Source organism: Paroedura picta, chromosome 6, assembly GCF_049243985.1.
Source record: "Paroedura picta isolate Pp20150507F chromosome 6, Ppicta_v3.0, whole genome shotgun sequence".
Taxonomy (NCBI): domain Eukaryota; kingdom Metazoa; phylum Chordata; class Lepidosauria; order Squamata; family Gekkonidae; genus Paroedura; species Paroedura picta.
Genome location: NC_135374.1, coordinates 30,146,519 through 30,168,283, shown reverse-complemented (window position 1 = coordinate 30,168,283; position 21,765 = coordinate 30,146,519). Strand labels below are relative to the sequence as shown.

The following is a 21,765-nucleotide window of genomic DNA, read 5'->3' as shown; positions in this document are numbered from 1 at the left end:
TGAATGTAACAAAAAAAAAAAGGAAAGCCATCACTTTGGGGACTATATTCTAAGCAAGTCCACCAAGAAACTGGACCTAGTCATATGATGGCAAGACCAATAATGGCCAAACGGTCAAGACCTCATAAAAACATGGGCCTTTGTGAAAAAAACTACAGCTATTCTTCTTTACCTCTATTCACTGAAAGAAAAAAAATGTACCTGGCTGTATCCAGGTTTGTAGCTCCTGTTGAAATTGTATTAAGTCCATGTCAGATTAGACTAGGCCAAGGAGCAGCAATGAAAGGCAAATAGCAACAAAGCAAAATTAGTTTTGTTAAAAAAAATGAAACTGTAAAGGTACTGCATACAAGCCAAGATACACCATATGTAGGACACGACTGGTCATATGCAAGAACATTGCATGGTACCATACGTCAGGGGTAGTCAACCTGTGGTCCTCCAGATGTCCATGGACTACAAGTCCCATGAGCCCTTGCCAGCATTCACTGGAGGACCACAGGTTGACTACCCCTGCCATACATTACTGGGCAAAGGCACTATTGAGAGCTATAATATTTTCTATGTAACTTATTGGTTTGCGTCTAATTCTTTTTTATTTTTGACCTAGGTTAAAAAGTGAATGCATAAACTCTTAATACAGTTCCTTACATTTTGCCCTCACTCATCCTAGAGAACTGAAATTCAACACTAGCTTTTCCTTTTACAAAATCACTACATTTCACTGCAATGCAAATACTATTTATCAAGAAAGACAGAGAGAAAATATCACAGCTGTCTCCATTTGTCTGTGCTCACCTGCAAAAGAAACTATCTGGTGGTATCCTAAATTCCGCTCTGCATGACTGCAATTAGGATCTTTGAAGGACTTTTCATATTTGTGAAGCAAATATAGGTATGTGTTTCCATTACCACATCAAGTTCAGCTCTGACTTCAGTACCATCAATGAGTTAGCTCAACGTTTATCAATTCAGTCAGCACTTCCTGCACCCTATAATTAACTATTTCATTTAAACAAAATTTGAGTCTAGTGGCATCTTTAAGACCAACAACGTTTAATTAAGGTATAAGTTTTTGTATGCACGCACACTTATACCCAGAATTAAACTTTGTTGGTCTTAAAGGTACCACTGGACTCAAATTTTGTGCTATTGCTTCCAACAGATACAGTTCCCCACCTGAATCTCTTTCATTTAAAACACAACTAACTTAACATTAGAGCCTCTTGTGGCACAGAGTGGTAAGGCAGCAGACATGCAGTCTGAAGCTCCGTCCATGAGGCTGGGAGTTCAATCCCAGCAGCCGGCTCAAGGTTGACTCAGCCTTCCATCCTTCCGAGGTCGGTAAAATGAGTACCCAGCTTGCTGGGGGGTAAACGGTAATGACTGGGGAAGGCACTGGCAAACCACCCCGTAGTGAGTCTGCCATGAAAACGTTAGAGGGCGTCACCCCAAGGGTCAGACATGACTCGGTGCTTGCACAGGGGATATCTTTACCTTTACCTTTTAACTTAACATTTGACTAGGGTGTAATTTGCAGCTGCAGCCAGTCAGTGTGCCTGTACTACTCAGGATTTCATTTGTGATCAGCACCATTTTAGAATTAAATTACTACTGGGTGACCCAGACAAAGTTTACTGCTGATTCCCCTGGGAAGCTTGAAGGAGGCAGCGGAGACATTTCTGGAATTGAATATAACTATTTTGATCTTCCTGAAAAAAAAATAGATGGAAAGTCTTCAAAGGCAGACTCCTCTGCATTCCCTTAGGGCCGCTTCCTAGCTCGCTTCTATTATGTGAACAAAAAGGAGGATTAGTATACAAACAACAATTAGGAAAAGAACAGGTTCCCCATTTGTGTTGTCTCTGAAAACTAAATACCAGTATTTCTGCAAACCATACACCTGCATAACTGATGCAATGTATCAGGGAATTTCATATTTCAACTACAAAACATAATATGGATGTGATGGTCTTTAAAAGTAAAAACCATAGCATACATAGAGTCACATAGCATACAGATTCACAACTGGTGCAATATACATTCATTTTATACTTCTTAATTTGTACCTTAGCATAAACTGTTTTGTGTTGCCTTTCAGCATAAAAAAATGGAATTGAAATTTCAAAGGGGACTCTAAAAGTAATCGCTTCTGATAGGAACCTGACTTGTGTTCACATTTCACTGTTTGTCAAAGAAAACAAACCTTGCATTTTATTGGTGAATATGATGAGTGTCATTGTTTCAGTTATAACTTTACAAGGTCACAAATATTCATGAACTTCAAGATTGCATATTGCATATTCATTAACTTGGTGTGCTGACAAACCTGGGGACTGTCTTTGTGAATTTGGTATGCAAAATGTACAAATGGAACACAAACTCAAATTCATTTATTGAAAATTAATGAGATCAGATTAATGCAAATTTCACTGTGAATAACATTAATCTCTGGTTTGATGGGCAAAATCACGTGGTTGTCCCTAGAACCCCATGTCTGGCCATGAAATAATAGAAAAGTACCCATCTTTGAAACTATGAAACTATGAACTATGCATCTGCTGGGAGCATACAAATGGTTTACAGTCCCCCCATAAGTTTGAAATCAGTAATCTCAAAGTTATTGATATTTGGAGTTAATTTTTGCCCTCAACAATGGCACAAACTATAACTCCAATCATCAATATGGCACCAGGTGAAACAAAAGAACACCATTTTGTTCTTTATGTTCAAAATTCCACTGAAGCACAGGGACAAGCACATTACCAAGTTACCATTTTCTGCAGTTGGATGGGGCAAGCAATACCAGGAACATAATGCCCCAAAAGAATAAGGGAAAGTAACCACAAGAATATTTTGTTTATAATGTGAAGTTTAATTTACATTATTGCATTCTATCATTTAAACCTCTAGATAGCAAGGTTTTAGAGAAGATACCAATGTCTATTATCAGATGTTTACTTGAGGAACAACAACTGACTATTCTGCCTGAAGCACAAGTTCAGTTCATATCTGAGCAATTCTGACTGCAGAGCACAATCTACTGGCAAAACATCCTCCCTATGTTCCTAGAACTTGCAAGAAGATGGACATGGAAACAGAATTCTCCTATTCTTCTGACTTTCTCAGATGCCCTGTGTAAACCTAAACTGGTGGTTCTGTTAAAATATGCTAATTGCAACACAATCTGGAGTTAGCCACATACCTGAGATTCACTCAGGCCCCAAACATTCAGCCAGAATCTCTGCTGTCTCATCTATGCACTTTCAACTTTATAGTTCTTTGGTAAGCCAAATGCTAGTAGTTTACTCAACCTTTCCCCAAACCCAGGCATACAGCTTTGTCATTCTCTGTATTCCAATCACAAAACTCTGCTTGGATTTGTCTTAGACCCAGGACACAGCATCTCTAGAATATCTCTAGAAAATTCAACTATGGCTATTTTCTTTTTCATACGAATAAAAAAGACCAAATGACTGGATATTCCCAGAAAAAAAGAGAGAGGAAACTAGTAGCTATCCACAAAGGACCTAAAACATATAATCCAGCTGAATTTTTTCAGGAGCTTGGATGAAATATTTGGAGAGATCTGCCTAATTTGGTCTCTGCGCTGTTGGGTAAACACAAACACAGGGACAGAGTCAAAAGGTCAGTCTCTGGTCTCTGTGTAATCACCAGAAAGATAGGTTTTCTTGGAATTAGGTGATCTCGAAAGAATCTTCCTATGTCGAAGGTCGAAAGCTAAACAGCATCTTGAAACTTGATAACACTGGAATCTGTACATTACTATAAGCTTTGACAAACCGCTGTGTCCGCTGACATGTGTATTGTGAAGTCTGTTCTCCTGAGCTGTAAAACAAATAAAAGACAAGCCTACTCGAGAGGGCTACCAAGCTCCTGGGTGACCTAGCAGAAAGATTGAGCTCTGGAGAAGGCTAGCACACAGAGAGAAGGAAGCCTCGTGTCTGTCATTACTTATAAGGAAACATTCACATAAAAGGTACCCATGTGTCCATCTAATCCTATTTTTTTATATAAATCTGTGGAAATGTCATGCTATGTACTGTTCAAGTGTTTCATCCGGGTAGAATGAACCCAACTCTGCTTGCTCTCCCCCCGTCACTATGTCTTCAAGGATCGCATTTGCACAGAGCTTATGCATAGATACCTGAATACATGTAGAATTCATCATATGCTCTTTGTTTTCCTAGTCTATGAATTGTGCATATGAGATTTAGCATTAATTTGGATGCACATATAAAGTCTTTCTGACTGCATTATTAAAACCATGAAAGCCATGGACAGTAAATACAGCTAGATACTGTAACTCTGTATACAAGGGGATCTGGGAGATAAAAGGTTAAGATAATTCTCTCATTCAGGTACACTTGGCAGTTTATTCCATTCTATCATTGGTTAGATGTTGAGGCACAGTCTACCTTCTCTCTCTTACATGGGCTTGGATTTTCAAATACCTGCCTTCATTCATATATATTAAATCCATATTTTCAATGTCGCTTCAGGATCCTCTTCTCTAAAGATCCCCCAAGTTTTAAGAAGATTGGACCAGGGGGTCCAATTCTAGAGGCACCCAAACAGGGTGTCCCCATCCAGCCCCATTGTATCCAGTGATGGGAAAACAGCCTCTCTGTCGTAGTCTTGCTCCATTAACTTTAATGGCCAAAAGGTTTATTTATTTATTTTTCAATCTTATTCCTGAGGCCAGCCCATGGCAAGTTACAAAGTCTCATAAACCCATTCAAAATTCCATTAAAAGACATAAAAATCACAAACATGGCAGAACCCCCCCCACACACACACACACACTCAATCCCACTACCAGAGGGGCAAAGAAGGAGGTCAAGAGTCGATCTACTGCTCATACCTGGGGGGGGGGGGCTAGATCTGAATTGCATTTTGAGCAGCCATGTTTCAGCCATTTCAAACAATGGCAATTCTAATTTTGTACTGTTTTGTTGCTGAAACAAGCCTGTTTCAGGCCATTTTCAGCCAGAATGATCTGAAATGCACGTGCCTAATATTAACTGTCTTGTAGGTGAACAGGTACACCTGGCACATGAAAGGAAAGATGAAGAGAGCCAGGAACTGTGGCACAGATACTTAGGACATTGTAATGCAAATGTTCACATTCCTACAAGAGAAATATTACTATGATTTCTAAAGAGTTTGGAAGAAAGCCTCAAATGCTACATATGGATAATGGTGATGAGTTTCCATCACATCAAACACAAACCTTCTTGACAGAGGAAAGCATTGTCCACAGGAAGTTGGTCAGGAAGTTTCTACCTGAGCAGAATGGCATTGTTGAAAGGAAACTGAGGTCCTTACTGGACATGAGCAAATGCATGCTCATGGATGCAGGCCTGCCCAATAAATAATGGGGAAGAGCAATCCTGACTGCAAACTATCTTCAGAACATGCCACAAAAGGTAGCAGCCATATAATTTACCAAATATGGTATGGCAAGGTGCTAAACATGGGACACATTACAATATTTGGCAGCAAGGCCTTCATATTTGAACCTAAGAAGAAAAGACAAAACATAGATTCCAGAACCATACAAAGTGATTTTGTGGGATATGATTCTGGAAGTAAGAATGCTGTATCTAGAAACAAGTGATGTCAGGCATGTGATTCACTTTAATGCAAGAGAAGCCAGTAGAGAAGGAATGGCTTCATGTGTCTAAGAAAAGGCAGATTATCAGCAGGTATGTAACTAAGAGCCTCTTGTGGCACAGGGTGGTAAGGCAGCAGACATGCAGTCTGAAGCTCTGCCCATGAGGCTGGGAGTTCGATCCCAGCAGTCGGCTCAAGGTTGACTTAGCCTTCCATCCTTCCGAGGTCTGTAAAATGAGTACCCAGCTTGCTGGGGGGTAAACGGTAATGACTGGGGAAGGCACTGGCAAACCACCCCATATTGAGTCTGCCATGAAAACGCTGGAGGGCGTCACCCCAAGGGTCAGACATGACCCGGTGCTTGCACAGGGGATACCTTTACCTTTTACCTTATGTAACTAATTATCTTGGATCTTGAACCAGTGCACAATGGTGAAACATCAGAACAAGACACACAACCTGAGAAGGCAGATACTGAAGCAATCTTGCCAGATTTTCAGAACAGTACAACACTGAAAGAGGAAGGAAGTGAGATTTAGAACACATGTGGACTTGGACAGCTTTTTGACAGCAGATGAAAATTCAGGATTACACCTCCAATGCTCATAACTACTGAACAAAGCCTTTTATATCAGCCTTGCACTTGCCCTACCTCTCAAAATTAGTGTTACCATCTGAATCTTCTATCTGGAACAAAGTTAAAAAAAGATGCCAGTAGCCAAAGCCTGTAGGTGAAATAAGGCAGTGCAAAAGGAGACTGATGTTCTACACAAAAAGAAAATGTGGACCTTGACAAAGCTATCATATTGAGGGCAAGTGGGTGTTTAAGGTCAACCAAAATACAGAAGAAACATGGAACACTTACAAAGCAAGTTTAGTTGCAAAAGGTTTCTCACAAGAATAGGGTCAGGACTTAGATGAAACCTTTGCACTGGTGGTGAAACACAGCACGAACAGAGTACTTTTGAGCATAGTAGCATCCAAGAAGATGCAGGCCAAACATCTAAATGTAAAGGTAGCATTTCTTCATGGGGAGATCCAGACAGATCTGTACACGGTGCAGCTAGAAGATTTTAAAGACCCCAAGCAATCAAATTAAGTCTGTAAACTGCAGAAGGGGCTGTATGGACTAAGGCAGTATGTTACTGGAACAAAAAAATTACATACAATGCTCATTGTACAAGGCTTCAAGCAAGGAGAAGCAGATTCATGTTTGTACGTTAAACACAAATTTTATTCTTGCTGTTGTTAATGACTTGATTCTGGGTTATGAAAAGCAAATGAATTATAACAGTATAGTGGAGTGTCTGAAAAGAGAAGTAGAAATAAAAGAGCTAGAAAATGTTTATTACTAACTGAGCATATAAACTGGAAGAGTGGGAGATGGTTTACTTGGGAAAGAAGTCTATAAATTAAATCAAATTATAATATATAAGAATAAATTTATTCTAAACCAGAGACAAAAAATAGTTGAACTCTAACAGATATTAGATCTAGAAAATGCCAACACAGTAGCAACATCTATGGAAACTGACTTTCCGAAGAACACCATAAATAAGTGAGCCTTTGCCAGAAGACAATCAGTACAGACCTGCAATAGAAAAGTTCTATCCCTAAGTACCACTGACAGGCTTGATATTGCAACCGATGTTGGAGTGCGCCTAACAAGAAAGAGTGGGTTGTAGTAAAAAGAGTGGCTAGGTATCTAAAAGGAATTTTAAACTTGAAACAAAAATTACCACCAATCATTCAGAGTTAGTTGGTTACATTGAATACAGATTAGGCAGGAGACATCTTAGAATAATAGAGTTGGAAGGGACCTCATAGGTCATCAACTCCCTGCACTATGCAGGACACTCACATCCCAATCACTCATTCACTGTAACCTGCCACCCCCTTGAACCTTCACAGAATCAGCCTCTCTGTCAGATGGCTATCCAGCCTCTGTTTAAAAATTTCCAAAGATGGAGAACCCACCACCTCCCGAGAAAGCCTATTCCACTGAGAAAACGCTCTGTCAGGAACTTCTTCTGGATGTTTAGACAGAATTTATTTTGAATTAATTTCATCCCATTGGTTCTAGTCCATGCCTCCAGGGTAAGAGAGAATAACTCTGCTCCATCCTCTATATGGCAGTCTTTTAAATACTTGAAGATGGTTATCAGATCATCTCTCAGTCGTCTCCTCACCAGGCTAAACAGACCAGGTTCCCCCAACCTTTCTTCATACGTATTGGTCTCCAAACCCTTCACCATCTTTGTTGCCCTCCTCTGGACATGCTCCAGTTTGTCTACATCCCTCTTCAATTGGGGTGCCCCAAATTGAACACAGTACTCCAAGTGAGGCTGAACCAGAGAAGAGTAAAGTGGTACCCTCACCTCCTGTGATCTGGACATGATACTCCATTTGATACAGCCCAACTTGCCTTTTTAGCCACCAAATCACCGAGCTTAGCCATCTTATACCCCCCTGGCTTGGGTCTAGTGCCCCCCCCACACATGAACACACCTCTTTCCTGGTATTCTGCATATTTAAAACATACTATATTGTCTAAAAATCTTTTTTTGTTGTTGCAACAGCCATACTTTAGTCTGGGAATAATTATATAAATTCTTTGTAAAAGCCATTTGTAAAAACCACTTTTGGTCCTTAGTGGCGAGAAAGACAGAGGGGGAGGGGGGGAAAGAGTTGGGGGCAAGCAATGGAAAATCCCATGGCAAGGAGCAAGCAGGAGAATACTTTTCCTGACATACAATACAGTTAACTGGCCCCACCCTCTCAAGGATTAGATGTGGAGGCTCTTTGGGTCTTCCTTGCCTTTTGTTTTATCTTATACTAGTGGCAAAGCCCATTTTAAAAACAGGCACAGAACATCATGGGCTGCACCCCTGTGCAGCTCAGGATGGTCACCAAAGGGCAGGGGCACATATCAGGGCAGGGAAGGCAGGAAACCACAGCAGCTGCATAAGGAGGTAGATGGGGGCATAGAGGGTGAAGGGGGGGTGGGCTCCTGCAGACCAGGGTGGGCAAGCTCGGCAGCCGGGTTGGCCCTCTCTGCAGGAGGCCTCCCAGCACCTGCTCTGCCAGCCGTGGTTCAGCATGAGCAATACAGCCTTTTGGTGCTCTGGCTGAGCAAAGCAAGGTGGGTGGGACAGCTGCAGCAGAAGGCAGGTGGACAGTGTTTTGCGGACTTTGACCGACTATGAGGAGGTGGAGGGCCAGCATGTCATCCGAAGTCCCAATCACTTTTGAGAGGTATGATAGGACCTCTCTTCTCTCTCTTATATGGGCTTGGAGTTGTAGCAAGTTAACTCTTTGAAGTTAATCTGTTCACAATAAATTAAATGTACCTACATGGATATGTAATTTAAGATGTGTATCTATTTTTGTAAGTATAATTTATTTTTCTTAATACTTTTGAAATCAGGTCATCTTTGTAATTTGTTGGCACAATATTTTCCCTTCACTGGGAAATGTGGGGGGTTGGGGTACTGTGGTGTAGCAAGTGTGGTGTAGTGGAGGCTTCTAATCTGGCGAGCCGGGTTTGATTCCCAGCTCCTCCACATACAGCCAGCTTGTGTGACCTTGGCCTTGTCACAGCCCTTTAGAAGCTGTTCTCACAGAGCAGTCTCTCTTAGAGCTTTCTCAGCCTCACAGGGTGTTTGCTGTGGGGAGAGAAAGGGAAGGTGACTGTAAGCTGCTTTAAGACTCCTTCGCGCAGTGAAAAGCAGGGTATAAAAACCAGCTCTTCTTCTGTGTAAAGAGAGCCAGTGCAGTTTAGTGGTTAAGAGTGACAGTCTCTATTCTGGAAAACCCAGTCCGATTCCCTAGTCCTCCACAGAAAGCCAGATGGGGGACTTTGGGCCAGGCACAGTTCTCTCAGAACTCTTGTGGCTTCACCTACATCTCAAGGTGTCTGTGGTGGGCAGAGGAAGGGGAAATGATTCTAAGCCGCACTGAGAAGCCTTTGGGTAGTGAAAAGTGGAGTATACAAACCAACACTTCTTCTAAAGCTTCTGTACTTCCAAGGCAAATGGTTCTTTTTTCATTTAACCCAATAAATACAACCCCAATTCCTTTTATGCATTCATTTCTATTCAAATAAATGCCCAAACAGTGCTACAGGGAAGCCACAACATTGGCCTATAGTCATCTCTTTAGCTTTGCAGACTGCCAAGAAAATTGTGCAGCATGAATCTCCCAGCACTTGTGGACTGCAGGGCTCACATCCTTGAAATAATTGCCTAGAGTGAGCACATTTATGTGCAACATGCACAGAAACTCCTGACAAAGATAGATCAATCCTGAATCAAAGTCTTGCCTGGGGCAAATTTACAAAGCATGCAGGTCCTTTTGTGTTTGTGCTGCTGAAACTCTCCTTCAGTTCATGATTTTGTCTTTAAAAAAACACTACTGACTCTAAAGTTTGCATACTCTTCAGGCAACCAAAGTTGTTAAAGTAATTCCTCCCCACCCCCGCCTCTGTCATTGTGGGTTCCAAATGCATCAATAGATGTCAATACACTTACAAAAATATTGCCAAACTGTGCACATTCCTGTCCCTCACATAAAAAGATGGTATGTGTTTGTGAACATTCTGTGTCACCTCCATGCTGGCTGCAGCCGTCCTCACTGCAAATGTATTTTGAACACCATGTATCTCTAGATAAACTCCAGGGCTGCAAGGTTAAGTGGGAAATAGAAATCCAATGACCCCTAGCTGGGTAAGTGAGCTTAATGACTTCACGGCTGCCATACGTACATGGTGGAGCTGAGCATACTCCCTCCTGTGCTATGCAGGAAAGCGGGAGACCAGTGGAATTATGTACTGTGCATTTTAAAATAGAAGCCGATAAGTCAGCGCTGCTGAAAAAAGGGTTAACAAAACTACAAATCCCCTGAGAGCAGAAGGACAAGGCAGAGGACTCCGAGTCAGAGGCAGCAGCACCCACTGTTAGGTGTTTGTAGTTCTGCTGACGCTTTCTATCACAAGGCAGATAAATTACTCAGTAAATCCTATTACTCCATGTGGATAAACCTTACACGCAAGTTAACAAGTCTAGAGAGCTGGGGAAATGGATTCTGTTGAAAGGATATGCCAGGATCAGAACATATCCAGCTCCCAGGAACTCAAGAGGAGCAAAAAGGCACACATTCTCCTTAGACTTGCTTTCTGGAATCCCCGCTCCCGGTATCAATATCAACATGTGCTTAAATATACTGAAAGCAAAGATAACACAGCAGGTTCTGTCTTTCTGTACCCGTCATCCTCAAAATAATGAAACCCCTAAAGAAAAGACAGTTCTCCTTTAATGCTTTTGGAGTTCATGCTCCGCCCCTTTCATGCTTCCCCCACAAGACAAATAATACACCTACAATTATTAAACAGAGAGACAGAGGCAAGAGCACCGGAGCTCAAAAGCTCACAGCGGCATCTATTAGCTACCAAGACTAATTCCAGGGGAAGAGGATGAAAAACTCTGCTGCTGTCATTAGCTTTGCCAAAGAACTGCTCCCTGGGCATTTGAGGGTTGTGCACCATCAGCTCTTTGCATGGATTACACACTTATTCTAAATCACGCCCAATAGTTTTATTGCCATAATATGTAGATTGCATGCCTGAGCGTGCACACACACACAGACACACACAGAGTGAGTGAGAGCACTTCCATTAGTAGGACAGCTGCACTAGGTTAAATTGTGCAGATTATGATGATATAACTTCTTTGAATGAAATGGGGAAAGGGTTCATACGCCAGACCCAAACTGTACAGGAAAGGCTGTTTTGTTTGCACACTGTTCCTGCAACAGCATCTTCATGGGGCATGCTGCTTCATGGCTCAGATGAGGCAACAGGAAGAGCAAGTAGATGAGCCAAGGAATAGTCCAGGCACCTGCTAACAGGATACCACCATAGGATCCCAATAAAAAGGAATGACATTCAGGTCAAACTGTCCAAAGACCCCCATGTTGGAATTCTATCATCAAAGGATTTGCAGCTTTGCACAGGACTCAAATCAAGCATCTGGCAATTCAGCTGACCAGCACCCAAATTTTAGAAGACGATGTCTGGAAGGGAGCAAACCTCTCCAGGAGTCACCAGCCACTGCTCCGTCAATTACAAAATATGGCAGGGGGAGTCATCCTTCAAGCCCCCCTCTCACTGTTTATGTGGTCCTTTGAATACATTATTAGTTATCTTGTATCTATCCAAAATCATTTGAAGTGTCTTACAACAGACCAACATAACATTCAAATCATTAGGGTAAGACAATCTTTGATCATCTAAGGAGAAACGTAGGGAAAGCAGCCCCATCTCCCAAGACAAGACAAGACAAGCCTTTTCTACCTGTGCCCATTTCCCTGAAGGTCAAGTAAGTTAGGCACTCCCCACTTGGGGCGTTCGTATACAGACCAAGGAAGGGAGAGAAAGCCAATGGCTAGATTCGGGGAGGGGGGAGAAGGAGAATTATTTGATTCCCCTGCCCAACAAAGGCTTCCTTCCAAACCGCTCCCGGGATATACTATTTAAGAACATCCCTTTCCGAACGGAGCACTCTTCGACCCCGTCCAGGGCTTGCCAAAGGCATAATCCGGTTTGCTCCGTGCCCGTGCGTGCAATTAACCAGGCGAAGAGCAGAGCATCGGAAAGGCACACAACACACACTTCGCGTCGATTGGTGCTCGCGCGCCGTCGCTTTCGCGCGCGCACTTCTTGGCGGGTCGGGGCGGCTCGCGGTCCTCGCGGGGCCAGGGCAAGGTCTCTGTCGTGCTTTCCAAAGCGCGCGGCGACGCGGAGTCGGAATTCGTCCCCCTCTCTCTCACACACACCCCACCACCACCCCCATTCCCGGAGCGGCGGACCCGCAGGCACCCAGCGGCACGAGGGGGTCCCGCACGGTTCCAACCCCCAGGGAGGGAGGGAGGGAGGGCGGGAGACACCCGGGAGGGCAGAAGAAGAAGGAAAGTTGGGCGGTCGCCCCCTACCTGAGGATGGCTGTGTCCCCCTGCCTCACCGTGATGTTGTCGGTGCCTCGGTTATAATCCACGCTGCGGACCGGCAGCCCTGTAGGGAGAAGGCAGAGCAATCTCAGTAGGACCAGCGGGATTTGTCTCCGATCGGGCTGAGCCCTTCCCACCATGGCTGGAGTTGCGAAGGGCGGACTTCGCTTTCGCGCGCTCTCTCGCTCGCTCGCCGCCGGCAGGAAGATGGCTTGGCACCCCGAGAGGCGGCGGCGGCGGCGGCGGGGGGCACCGCGGCCGGCAGGAGCGAGAGGGCTTAGCCGGGAAGCGAGCGGGGGAGGGGGGGGGGAGAATGCACCACTCTGCCTCTTTCGTCCAAAAAAAAAGCTGGCGAGATGGGGCTCGCCGCGTCTTGCTCTGCCTAGGGCTCGTTTGCCGCGTTTCCCTTCCGACGCCTTTCTTGCGGTCTCAACGGGAAAGTCCTTCTCTCCCCCCCCTTCCTTCTTGAAAAAGAACAAGAGAAGAAGAAGAAAAAACAAAAGTGTCCCTCCAAACAACCCGTAGTGGGATCGAAACGAAGCAAGCCGGAGAGGATCCGTGCAAAAAGCGACGCTGGCTGGAGCCTCACGCCAGACCTTGGAAACAATCACAACAACAATATGCGAGAACGAACCGATCGAGCGGTCCAGGAGAGCTCCAAAAGGGCAAGCGAGCCCCCTAAGGCGAGGCGCCGGGACTTCCCCTCCCTCCCGCCCTCCTCGTCCCGCCTCCCGGGCGTGTGTGGATGCTCCTGCTCGGGCGAGCGGCTGAGCAGTCTCTGAGCGCTCGCCTCCCTTCCTAACCCACTTTCCCAGGCGGAGCGAGGGAGGGGGCGCGGGAGGACGAGCGGCTCCCTGGCAAAGCCGGAGCTCGGCACGAGAGGAGGGGAGGGGAGGGGAGGGGAGGGGGCTTCCCTCCCCGCCTGACTCCCGCGCAACTCTTCCACACGCTCTCCCGGCGCGCTCCGCCTCGCCCCCCTCCCCTCGTAGCTTCACACAACTGCCCCCTTCAGCTGCAGCCAGCTCGCCCGCCCGGATCAAAGCCTGATGCTCCTTTGGGTTGTCACGACAACAGCTTCGCTTGAGGCCTGGCCGAGCCCCTCCAGACAGTGGGCCTGCGGGAGGCAGCGGGCGGCTCGGGTAAAGGGCTGGGGGGGGGGGGGAACAGGAGGAGGCAGAGGGGACTGGGCGACGGAGGCAGGAAGGGAGGGAGGGGGCCTACCTCAAGGGGCTAAAGGAGGAAACCCAGATGGAAAGAACTCAGAAGAGGCTACACGGAAAGGAGGCCCTGGGTAGGGCCGGCCACTGCACAGAAACCAAGTCACAAGTTAGCGCACAAAGTGGGCTCATGTGTAAGATTGCAAACTCTGACTTGGGAAATTCCTGCAGCTGGGGGCACGGGGGAGGGGGGGGGACAGACCTCAGTGGTGTATGATGCCATATAGAGTCTACCTTCAGTGTTGTCATTTCCTCCAGCGTATCCCCATCATCTGGCAATCATCAGTTTTAATAACTGAAGCTTGCCAGGCCTGATCTGGAGACTGGCAACCCTAGTGGTGGCTGCATATGAAACTGCTCCTCCATTCAAAATAAGGGGGTTGTGTGAAGAGTTTACAGCCTGTTTTGGCACACTACCCCTGACCTAGTGTGGTGTGCAGCCGAACTGGCAGATCTTTTTGTGGTGGATGCCTCACCAGTAAGAGTCCTGCCAGAAGCTGAAAGATGTGTCCAGCCTAAGCACATGGTGGCTTCCCTCCTGATCACCAGGCATGAAAAGCCTAGTCAGGTAAATCAATAATTTAAACCCAATCCTGTGAATATGCAGGGGTAGGTGAGTGCAAAGCAGTGTTTCAGTAAGCATGCCTTAGCGGCTACACTAAAACTTCAGCATGTAGAGGTCAGGGCTGGGGCCCACAGTAGTCAAATGACCTTGAGCTCCCTTTAAATTTCTGCCCCAAATGAATGATACTAGCCCTTACCATGTACCATTTTCTTTACTTATCACTTATAAGAACATAAATTCCAACTTTGTCTCGGCATCATGTCACAAGCTTTCTACCTGGTATTCAGAATAAGATGGTGGACTGAACTGACAGAATTTTAGACAGGACTGTCACATTGCAGGATGGGAGCAGCGTGTTGTCCTCTCTAGGTAAAAAGCTCCTTGCATACTGTGAAAACAGTACACAAAATGTCACAACACTCTTCCGTAGGTAGCTTTCGGTGGAGGAGAGCATTCAACGATATTATGTCCCCAGGCTGCAATCTGAAGTGGTGCTGTCTAGTATCTGACTACAGCTATCACAAGCGCTGAACTGCAGTCTCCCTAGTTCACATTGTGTGCCCCTCATGGGAGCAGACCATTTTCATGCAGAAGAAGAGTTGGTTGTTGTACCCCACTTTTCTCTGCCCGAAGGAGTCTCAAAGCGACTTGCAATCACCTTCTATTTCTCTCCCCACAACAGACATCCTGTGAGGTAGGTGAGGCTGAGAAAGCCCTGATATTACTGAAGAAGAAGAAGAGTTGGTTCTTATATGCTGCTTTTCTCTACCTGAAAGAGTCTCAAAGTGGCATCCTGTGAGGTAGGTGAGTTTGGGAAAATATTTTGGCATCGTCTGCATGCTTGTCCGCCTATTCGTTGTTCCACGATGTTAGCCATTTTTTAAAAGACATTCCTGTCCCTGGGAATTTGGGAGAGGGAGGCTGATGCAAGGACAGGATGAGGGATGAGGCAGGTGCCTTTAGTGTGTTTGAGCCTCCATAACTTCCCTCTGCTGGTTGCCTGCTGGTTGCTCTCCCTTAGCTAGCACTAAGTAGGTTGGGGAATCCACTTTATGGCCCATTATGCATGGAGTGGAAAGTCCACATTTGGGGTGGAATGGCGGTGGCTAAAATCACCAATTATGCACACCGCGAGCGGCAACTGGGCGCAGAGTCAATGTATGCCGCCGAAAGTGGAGCTTCCTGGGACAAGGGCGCAACCAGAAGTGGCTCCGGAGTATCCACGTGCATAATCGGATACTCTGGGTTTTGCTGCCATTGTGTTCCATCCCGTGCGTAATCGGTTTGCTTCACTTCTTCCTCCTCCTCGTTCTCCATGCCGCCGTTTCAGCGGCCATGCATAATAGGCCTATGTGATTCCCCAACTAGCGCTTTAAAATGGAGGATGTAGCCAGCAAGTTACTACCCAGACACTGGATGTTGGCAACATCATATGGAGGGGCCAGAATATAATGACTACATATGGTAAGCATTTCACTACAGTTAACTGGTATGGAAATCCCCTCAGAATTCACGTTTTGACAACTTCCACCCCACTGAAATCCTCTCTCCTGTTGTGTCCCAAATGCTGCCTTCATATTGATCCTAAGGTTACCAGCTCCAGGTAGGGAAATACCTGGATATTTTGGGGATGGAGCCTGGGAAATGTGGGGTTTGGGGGAGGGGGAAGGACCTCAGAAGAGTATAATGCCATAGAGGCCACCTTCCAAAGCAACCATTTTGCCCAAAGGAAATTATCTCTAGTCTGGAGACCAGATAGAATTCCAGGAGATCTCCAGGCACCACTTGAAGGTTGGCAACCCTATCTAATCTCCACCTCCTGCCTTCAACATGTTCTGTTTACATTTCATCTCTACACTGTCATTAACATACCAGAAACCTTTCTTGAAATGTAACCTTTTTTATTATCTTTGCATTTGGATCCCTTTCTATATTGTAATATATTCAAAGTTCAAAACAAAACACAACATTCTAAGAATTGAGGAAAGAGAATAAAAAGAGTGGGGGAGGGGGGAAAGCCTGAGAGGATTTTATCATCAACAATTTGGCAGAGCAGCATGAAGTCATTAGCCCCTTTGATGAAATGGGGAACATTCTTCTTGGCAATTAGTTCAAATATTTCTTCCTCTTGTACTTTCCTCTCCCAGATAAAACAATCCCCGCTGCACCCTCAGACCCACCCTTCCGCGCTCTCTCACTCTCTGCTCTCTTTTCTGTGCCCCCAGGTCTGCGAGGGTCTAATTGGAGAGGAGACAATGATGGCATTGAGTTGCCCACAGTGTGAATGCTCAGTTTGTCTTCCCCAAATGCCGTCGCTGCCAGCTGAGCCCCACACCCTTGCAGCGGCTTTGCTGGCTTGACCCAAAGAAACTTTGCATAGCAGCTCACGCACCATCAGCATCGCTGCACAAGGAAGGAGCTTAATTAGGCAAGATGCCTGTGATGACAGCTCAATCCGTTTTGACATCTTTCTTCCCACACAGATACCAAGATTAGGAATCCAAACTCTGGGTAGGGCCAGTACAAGCAAATGTAAAGTAGAAATAATAAATTAGAAGAAGGTAGATTTTTAGGTGAAAGGCCCCCAAGGGCTAGAGTTGGAACTGGCTTTCAGTTGGATAGATTGTTACTGGGAATATTACCGGATAAAAAGGATTCCTGGGTCCTACTTTTTAAAAGAAAACAAAAAATAAAATAAAATACAATATGTCATGTTCAGAAAATAGCAGTGCTTAGCTCTGCCACTCCCCTGGCGTGCTACTCTCACTCTTTCTGTAAGGAACTCACATTCCCACAACACTCCTGTAAAAGAGAGACTGGCGGCCCCAAGGGCATCCCAAGAACTTAATGGCTGAATGAGCATTTGAACCTGGCTCTCTGTAGTTCCAGTCTGTCCAAGCAGATAAGACAATGACTGAATCAGGATTAGTCCCAGATATCAGTGGATGGCCTGGGTAATTATATCCATCCAGCTCCTAATGAGACAGATATAGGTAATTCATTAGCACCCAGTTGAGCACAGCAATGTGAATGCAATTGCACATCAAGATGAGCATCTGTAGCATCTGTATCAACATTTTATTGCACTCGTATCTTCTTGGTACGATCTCCAACCATCTCCTTTTATCAGGCCAAATGAACAGATTAATACCAAAAGACACATTGCAAACAGTTTTAATTCCTTCAGATAAACAATAATAATTCTACTCCAGTAGAATTATGTATATGGAACTCTCAAAATCCTGTTTTTGAAATTTGGATGTTGAGATGATGATTTCCATGCACAAAATTCTAAACTAGAATATTTTACCATGAATTAGTCTCTGATTTAAAAGAAAATAAAAATAAAAAGCTGTTTAATGCACACAGTAAAATTGAAATCCAGTTTTCTGCTATTTGACATATACCGAATACCCACACACCTCCAGTTTTAGCATTAATACTAGCCTGATAACATCATTGGCACAACACTGTGAACTGTCCCTCTACTTTCTATCATGCAAATCCAGTGCCCAATTTGAACATGCAGATTATTCAGTGTTTGAAATAACCGTGATTTTTGTTACTTCTCATTTGCAACACTACTGTCCTAGATATTAGTCCTAGAAGGACTTGAGATGAACTGTTCATGTTGGAGATGTCTGTGTATTGATATGCAATTTTCATAATGAAGCTTTCTCCTCTCTTGCCCCACATGACTTTGACAAGGACACTATTGTGAAGAAACTAAAAGCTGAGATGAGGCATGCTACTGTTAAAAGTTGAATGCAATCTGAAACACCCTGCTATATCCATGGAGCTTCATATACCTCTTCCCCCAGCATCATGTGAGCACTTCATTTGCAGTTAATAAGAGTTATTATATGTTAATTAAATACCAGTGGAGTAAAGAAAACATATTTGTCGGAGATTAACAATTATGCAATACGAGTAGCATCTGCTACACAACTGCTAAATCTGGCTAAACATTTCCTTATCTCAGACTATTTACTTAGGAAGCAGTTACTATCCTGTTAAATCTAAATTTAATGCCTAGTTAAATATATTTAGGGAAAAATTAGTTGGGGGAAAAGGCATTCATTTTTTAAATGAAATGAATAAGGGAAGGCTTTCCAAGATGAAATATGGCAATAAATGCTTTCCATGGATTCTAGGCACTATTGTGTGCCAGGTGGATATACAATTTTCTGTCCTCTCCAGGGACAGCAAAACATCCTACTTCAGTCACAAAATCATTCCCAGAAGTAGAAGCCTTCTGATGACCCCCCCCCCACACACACATACACTAAAAAGAAACCGTTAGGAGTAGTTGTAGTAGGATAAAGAAAGCAAAAAAAGAAGCAAATTCCTTGAAGGGTGGAGGGGAGCTCGTAAGGGCAAGAGTAACGTTTTCTCTACTTTTTGAGTGGGTAAGGTAAAGGTAAAGGTATCCCCTGTGCAAGCACCGAGTCGTGTCTGACCCTTGGGGTGACGCCCTCCAGCGTTTTCATGGCAGACTCAATACGGGGTGGTTTGCCAGTGCCTTCCCCAGTCATTACCATTCACCCCCCAGCAAGCTGGGTACTCATTTTACCGACCTCGGAAGGATGGAAGGCTGAGTCAACCTTGAGCCGGCTGCTGGGATTGAACCCCCAGCCTCATGGGCAAAGCTTTCAGACGGCTGCCTTACCACTCTGCGCCACAAGAGGCTCATTTTTGAGTGGGTAGCATGGCTGTAATGTCCTCCAGCATTAAAATAACCCCAGCATTTTAATTCAAGTGAGATTCACTTCCTTTTAGGATTATTGGGGGGGGGGTCTTGTCTCCCTAGCCCCTTGACTGAATCTGCTGCAATTTTGTAACATTTATGTCTTCTCAGAGCAACTCATGTCTTTTTCCTCAGTTCTTTTTTCCCACTCTTCCTCCCAGCTATTGCATTTGCAACTGTCTTCTGTGGTGTCTTGACAACAGCAAGGATTTTCTCTCATGGTCACTCACTACACTGGTCCAGGTGGATTTCTTCAATGGCTGTTCTTCACCATGTCTGATACAAGGGGCTGGTTGCTATATCTTCTCCCTCTTCCTCTCTCCCCATTTGGCCCAAAAATTTACTCATGGATATGAGGGAACTCTCATTTGCCCATCCATTCAGCCTTGACTTTATATCCCATGTTTATACAAAAAACTCAATGGGACATGAAACCCTCCTTCCCCCAAATAATGTTCTGAGGGCTTAGAAAAAGTCACTGACCCAAGTTCATCCAGTAAGAAAGCCAGATCTATTTGCTCCTAATAAAAGGTAAAGGTAAAGGTATCCCCTGTGCAAGCACCGAGTCATGTCTGACCCTTGGGGTGACGCCCTCCAGCGTTTTCATGGCAGACTCAATACGGGGTGGTTTGCCAGTGCCTTCCCCAGTCATTACCGTTTACCCCCCAGCAAGCTGGGTACTCATTTTACCGACCTCGGAAGGATGGAAGGCTGAGTCAACCTTGAGCCGGCTGCTGGGATTGAACTCCCAACCTCATGGGCAGACAGCTTCAGACGGCATATCGCTGCCTTACCACTCTGCGCCACAAGAGGCTCTTAACATTTGCTCCTAATACAATGCTCTATATTGTATATCACACTGACCTTGGGCTTGTCACAGCACTGGTAGAGCTGTTCTGAGTGATCAGTAATATCAGGACTCTCTCACCCTCTGCCTCACAGGGACCCTTTCCACACTAGCAGCACCATTCCAGGCTGCCGCCAGTTCTCCGCAATGGGGTAATTTGCCCCGCCTCTTCCCAAGTCCAGATGAGGGAAGATTTTCCCTGTTGGACCTGGTCCACCTGGATTACTGCTGACAAACAAGGCAGCCAGGGCAGAGAGGTTCCACCGCACTTCATGGTAGCAGTGTTGTGTGTTATTTTCAAGAAGTTTGGATTGCATTTTGAACCTTCATGAACATTTTTTTTAATGCCCTAGTTGGCTGTGCATCACCATGGATGCACCATGGAGCTGACTGGGGCGTTTTTTGTTCCTTCTGGGATACTGTAGGCAGGGGAGAAGCATGGGCCTACCCTGATATAGGCTACTGTGACTCTCAGGGCAAAAAAGGGAATGCAGAGATATCCATGTTCCCTTGCCATGGGGCAATGGAGGGCCTGATTTGGGCCAGAGCCAGGCTAGCACCAATGTCACCTGGAAGTAGGGATTAGCAATACTCCCAGACAAGCACCAGCCCAGCCTTTAGTCATTATGCGGAAAAGTTAAGGGTGTCTGTTGTGGAGAGCATAAAGGGAAGACCACTTTAAGACTCCTGGTAGAGGAAAGTGGCATATAAAAACCAACTCTTATTCTATGATCTTCCATTCTTACAAATTACTTTGCTCATTGTCTTTGCGTTTAGAATAGCTACACTTCTGCTCATCTCTGAAGTCTTCCCCCCCCCAAAAAACTTTTTTTCTATCCTTACCTATCCTTATATTACACTACATATCACTCCACATAGAATGACTGCTAGTGCACAATTAAGTGGCTTGAGAAGGCATCCTGAAAATCTTAACATGTTTGCATCCAATGATGTTTCTAATCTGAAAATATGTTGGCAGACAAGAATAATAAAAATCATCTGGGTCAGGAAAAAGGGGCATATCAATTCAGTAAATGTACATCAACAGTTTTCATGAACGAGGTATTCTCCTTTCCCACCCTTGTTCAAAGTCTCAGAAGAAGAACAATATAGAATAAAATTCCACTAAAACATAGATTATTATATGCACAAAATATCCCCTAGTGATTTATCCTTAACCTTCAAATGCTAGCCCAAACCAGAAGATCTTAAAGTGGATTGGTGTTTATTAACCTTGGCAATTGCAGTGTGACATATTTCAGATTACACTGTCTCGTGTACCTAGGGTTAACTCCTGAGCACCAGAGTTGGCAATTTGCAAGTCACAATCATCACCTTCAGTAGTGCCCCTTAAGCTTTACGAAGCCCATGAAGATCTTGGCGTGTTTATGTAATTTGTTTCTAGCATCTAACTTCTAATAGCATGAGAACAGAGGTACATTGTCATCAATTGTCCTTGACCTGTACACATATTATATAAAATAAACTGTTGAAAACTCTGTCAGTGCAATCCCAAGCAGAGTTATGTCCCTGTAAGCCCATTGAAGTCAATAGTTGTATAAGGGTATAACTATGTCATGGATTGAACTACCAGTCACTTATTCTTTCTCACAAACTCTCCAGACAGGCATGTATATCATAGTGTGGCAAAGAGTTCTCATATGCTGGTAAAATATAACATTTCACAAGTCTATTCAAAATTGCAAAGGCTGGCTCTCCCTAACAATCACCAATGGACCCCAAAAGACTA

At 44.6% G+C, this 21,765-nt stretch overlaps 1 protein-coding gene across 2 annotated transcripts in view; it reads right to left on the bottom strand.

The window, feature by feature from the left end:
* Positions 1-21,765, bottom strand: part of LSAMP (limbic system associated membrane protein) — a 1,850,461-nt gene that overhangs the window by 566,123 nt on the left and 1,262,573 nt on the right. Inside the window, exon 4 of one of the 2 annotated variants that reach the window (XM_077341931.1) lies at positions 12,625-12,703. In XM_077341931.1, coding sequence (XP_077198046.1) covers positions 12,625-12,703 — 79 coding nt within the window. Of the gene's footprint in view, positions 1-12,624; positions 13,364-21,765 lie in introns of those variants that run through there. The other variant, XM_077341930.1, reaches the window with a different exon arrangement.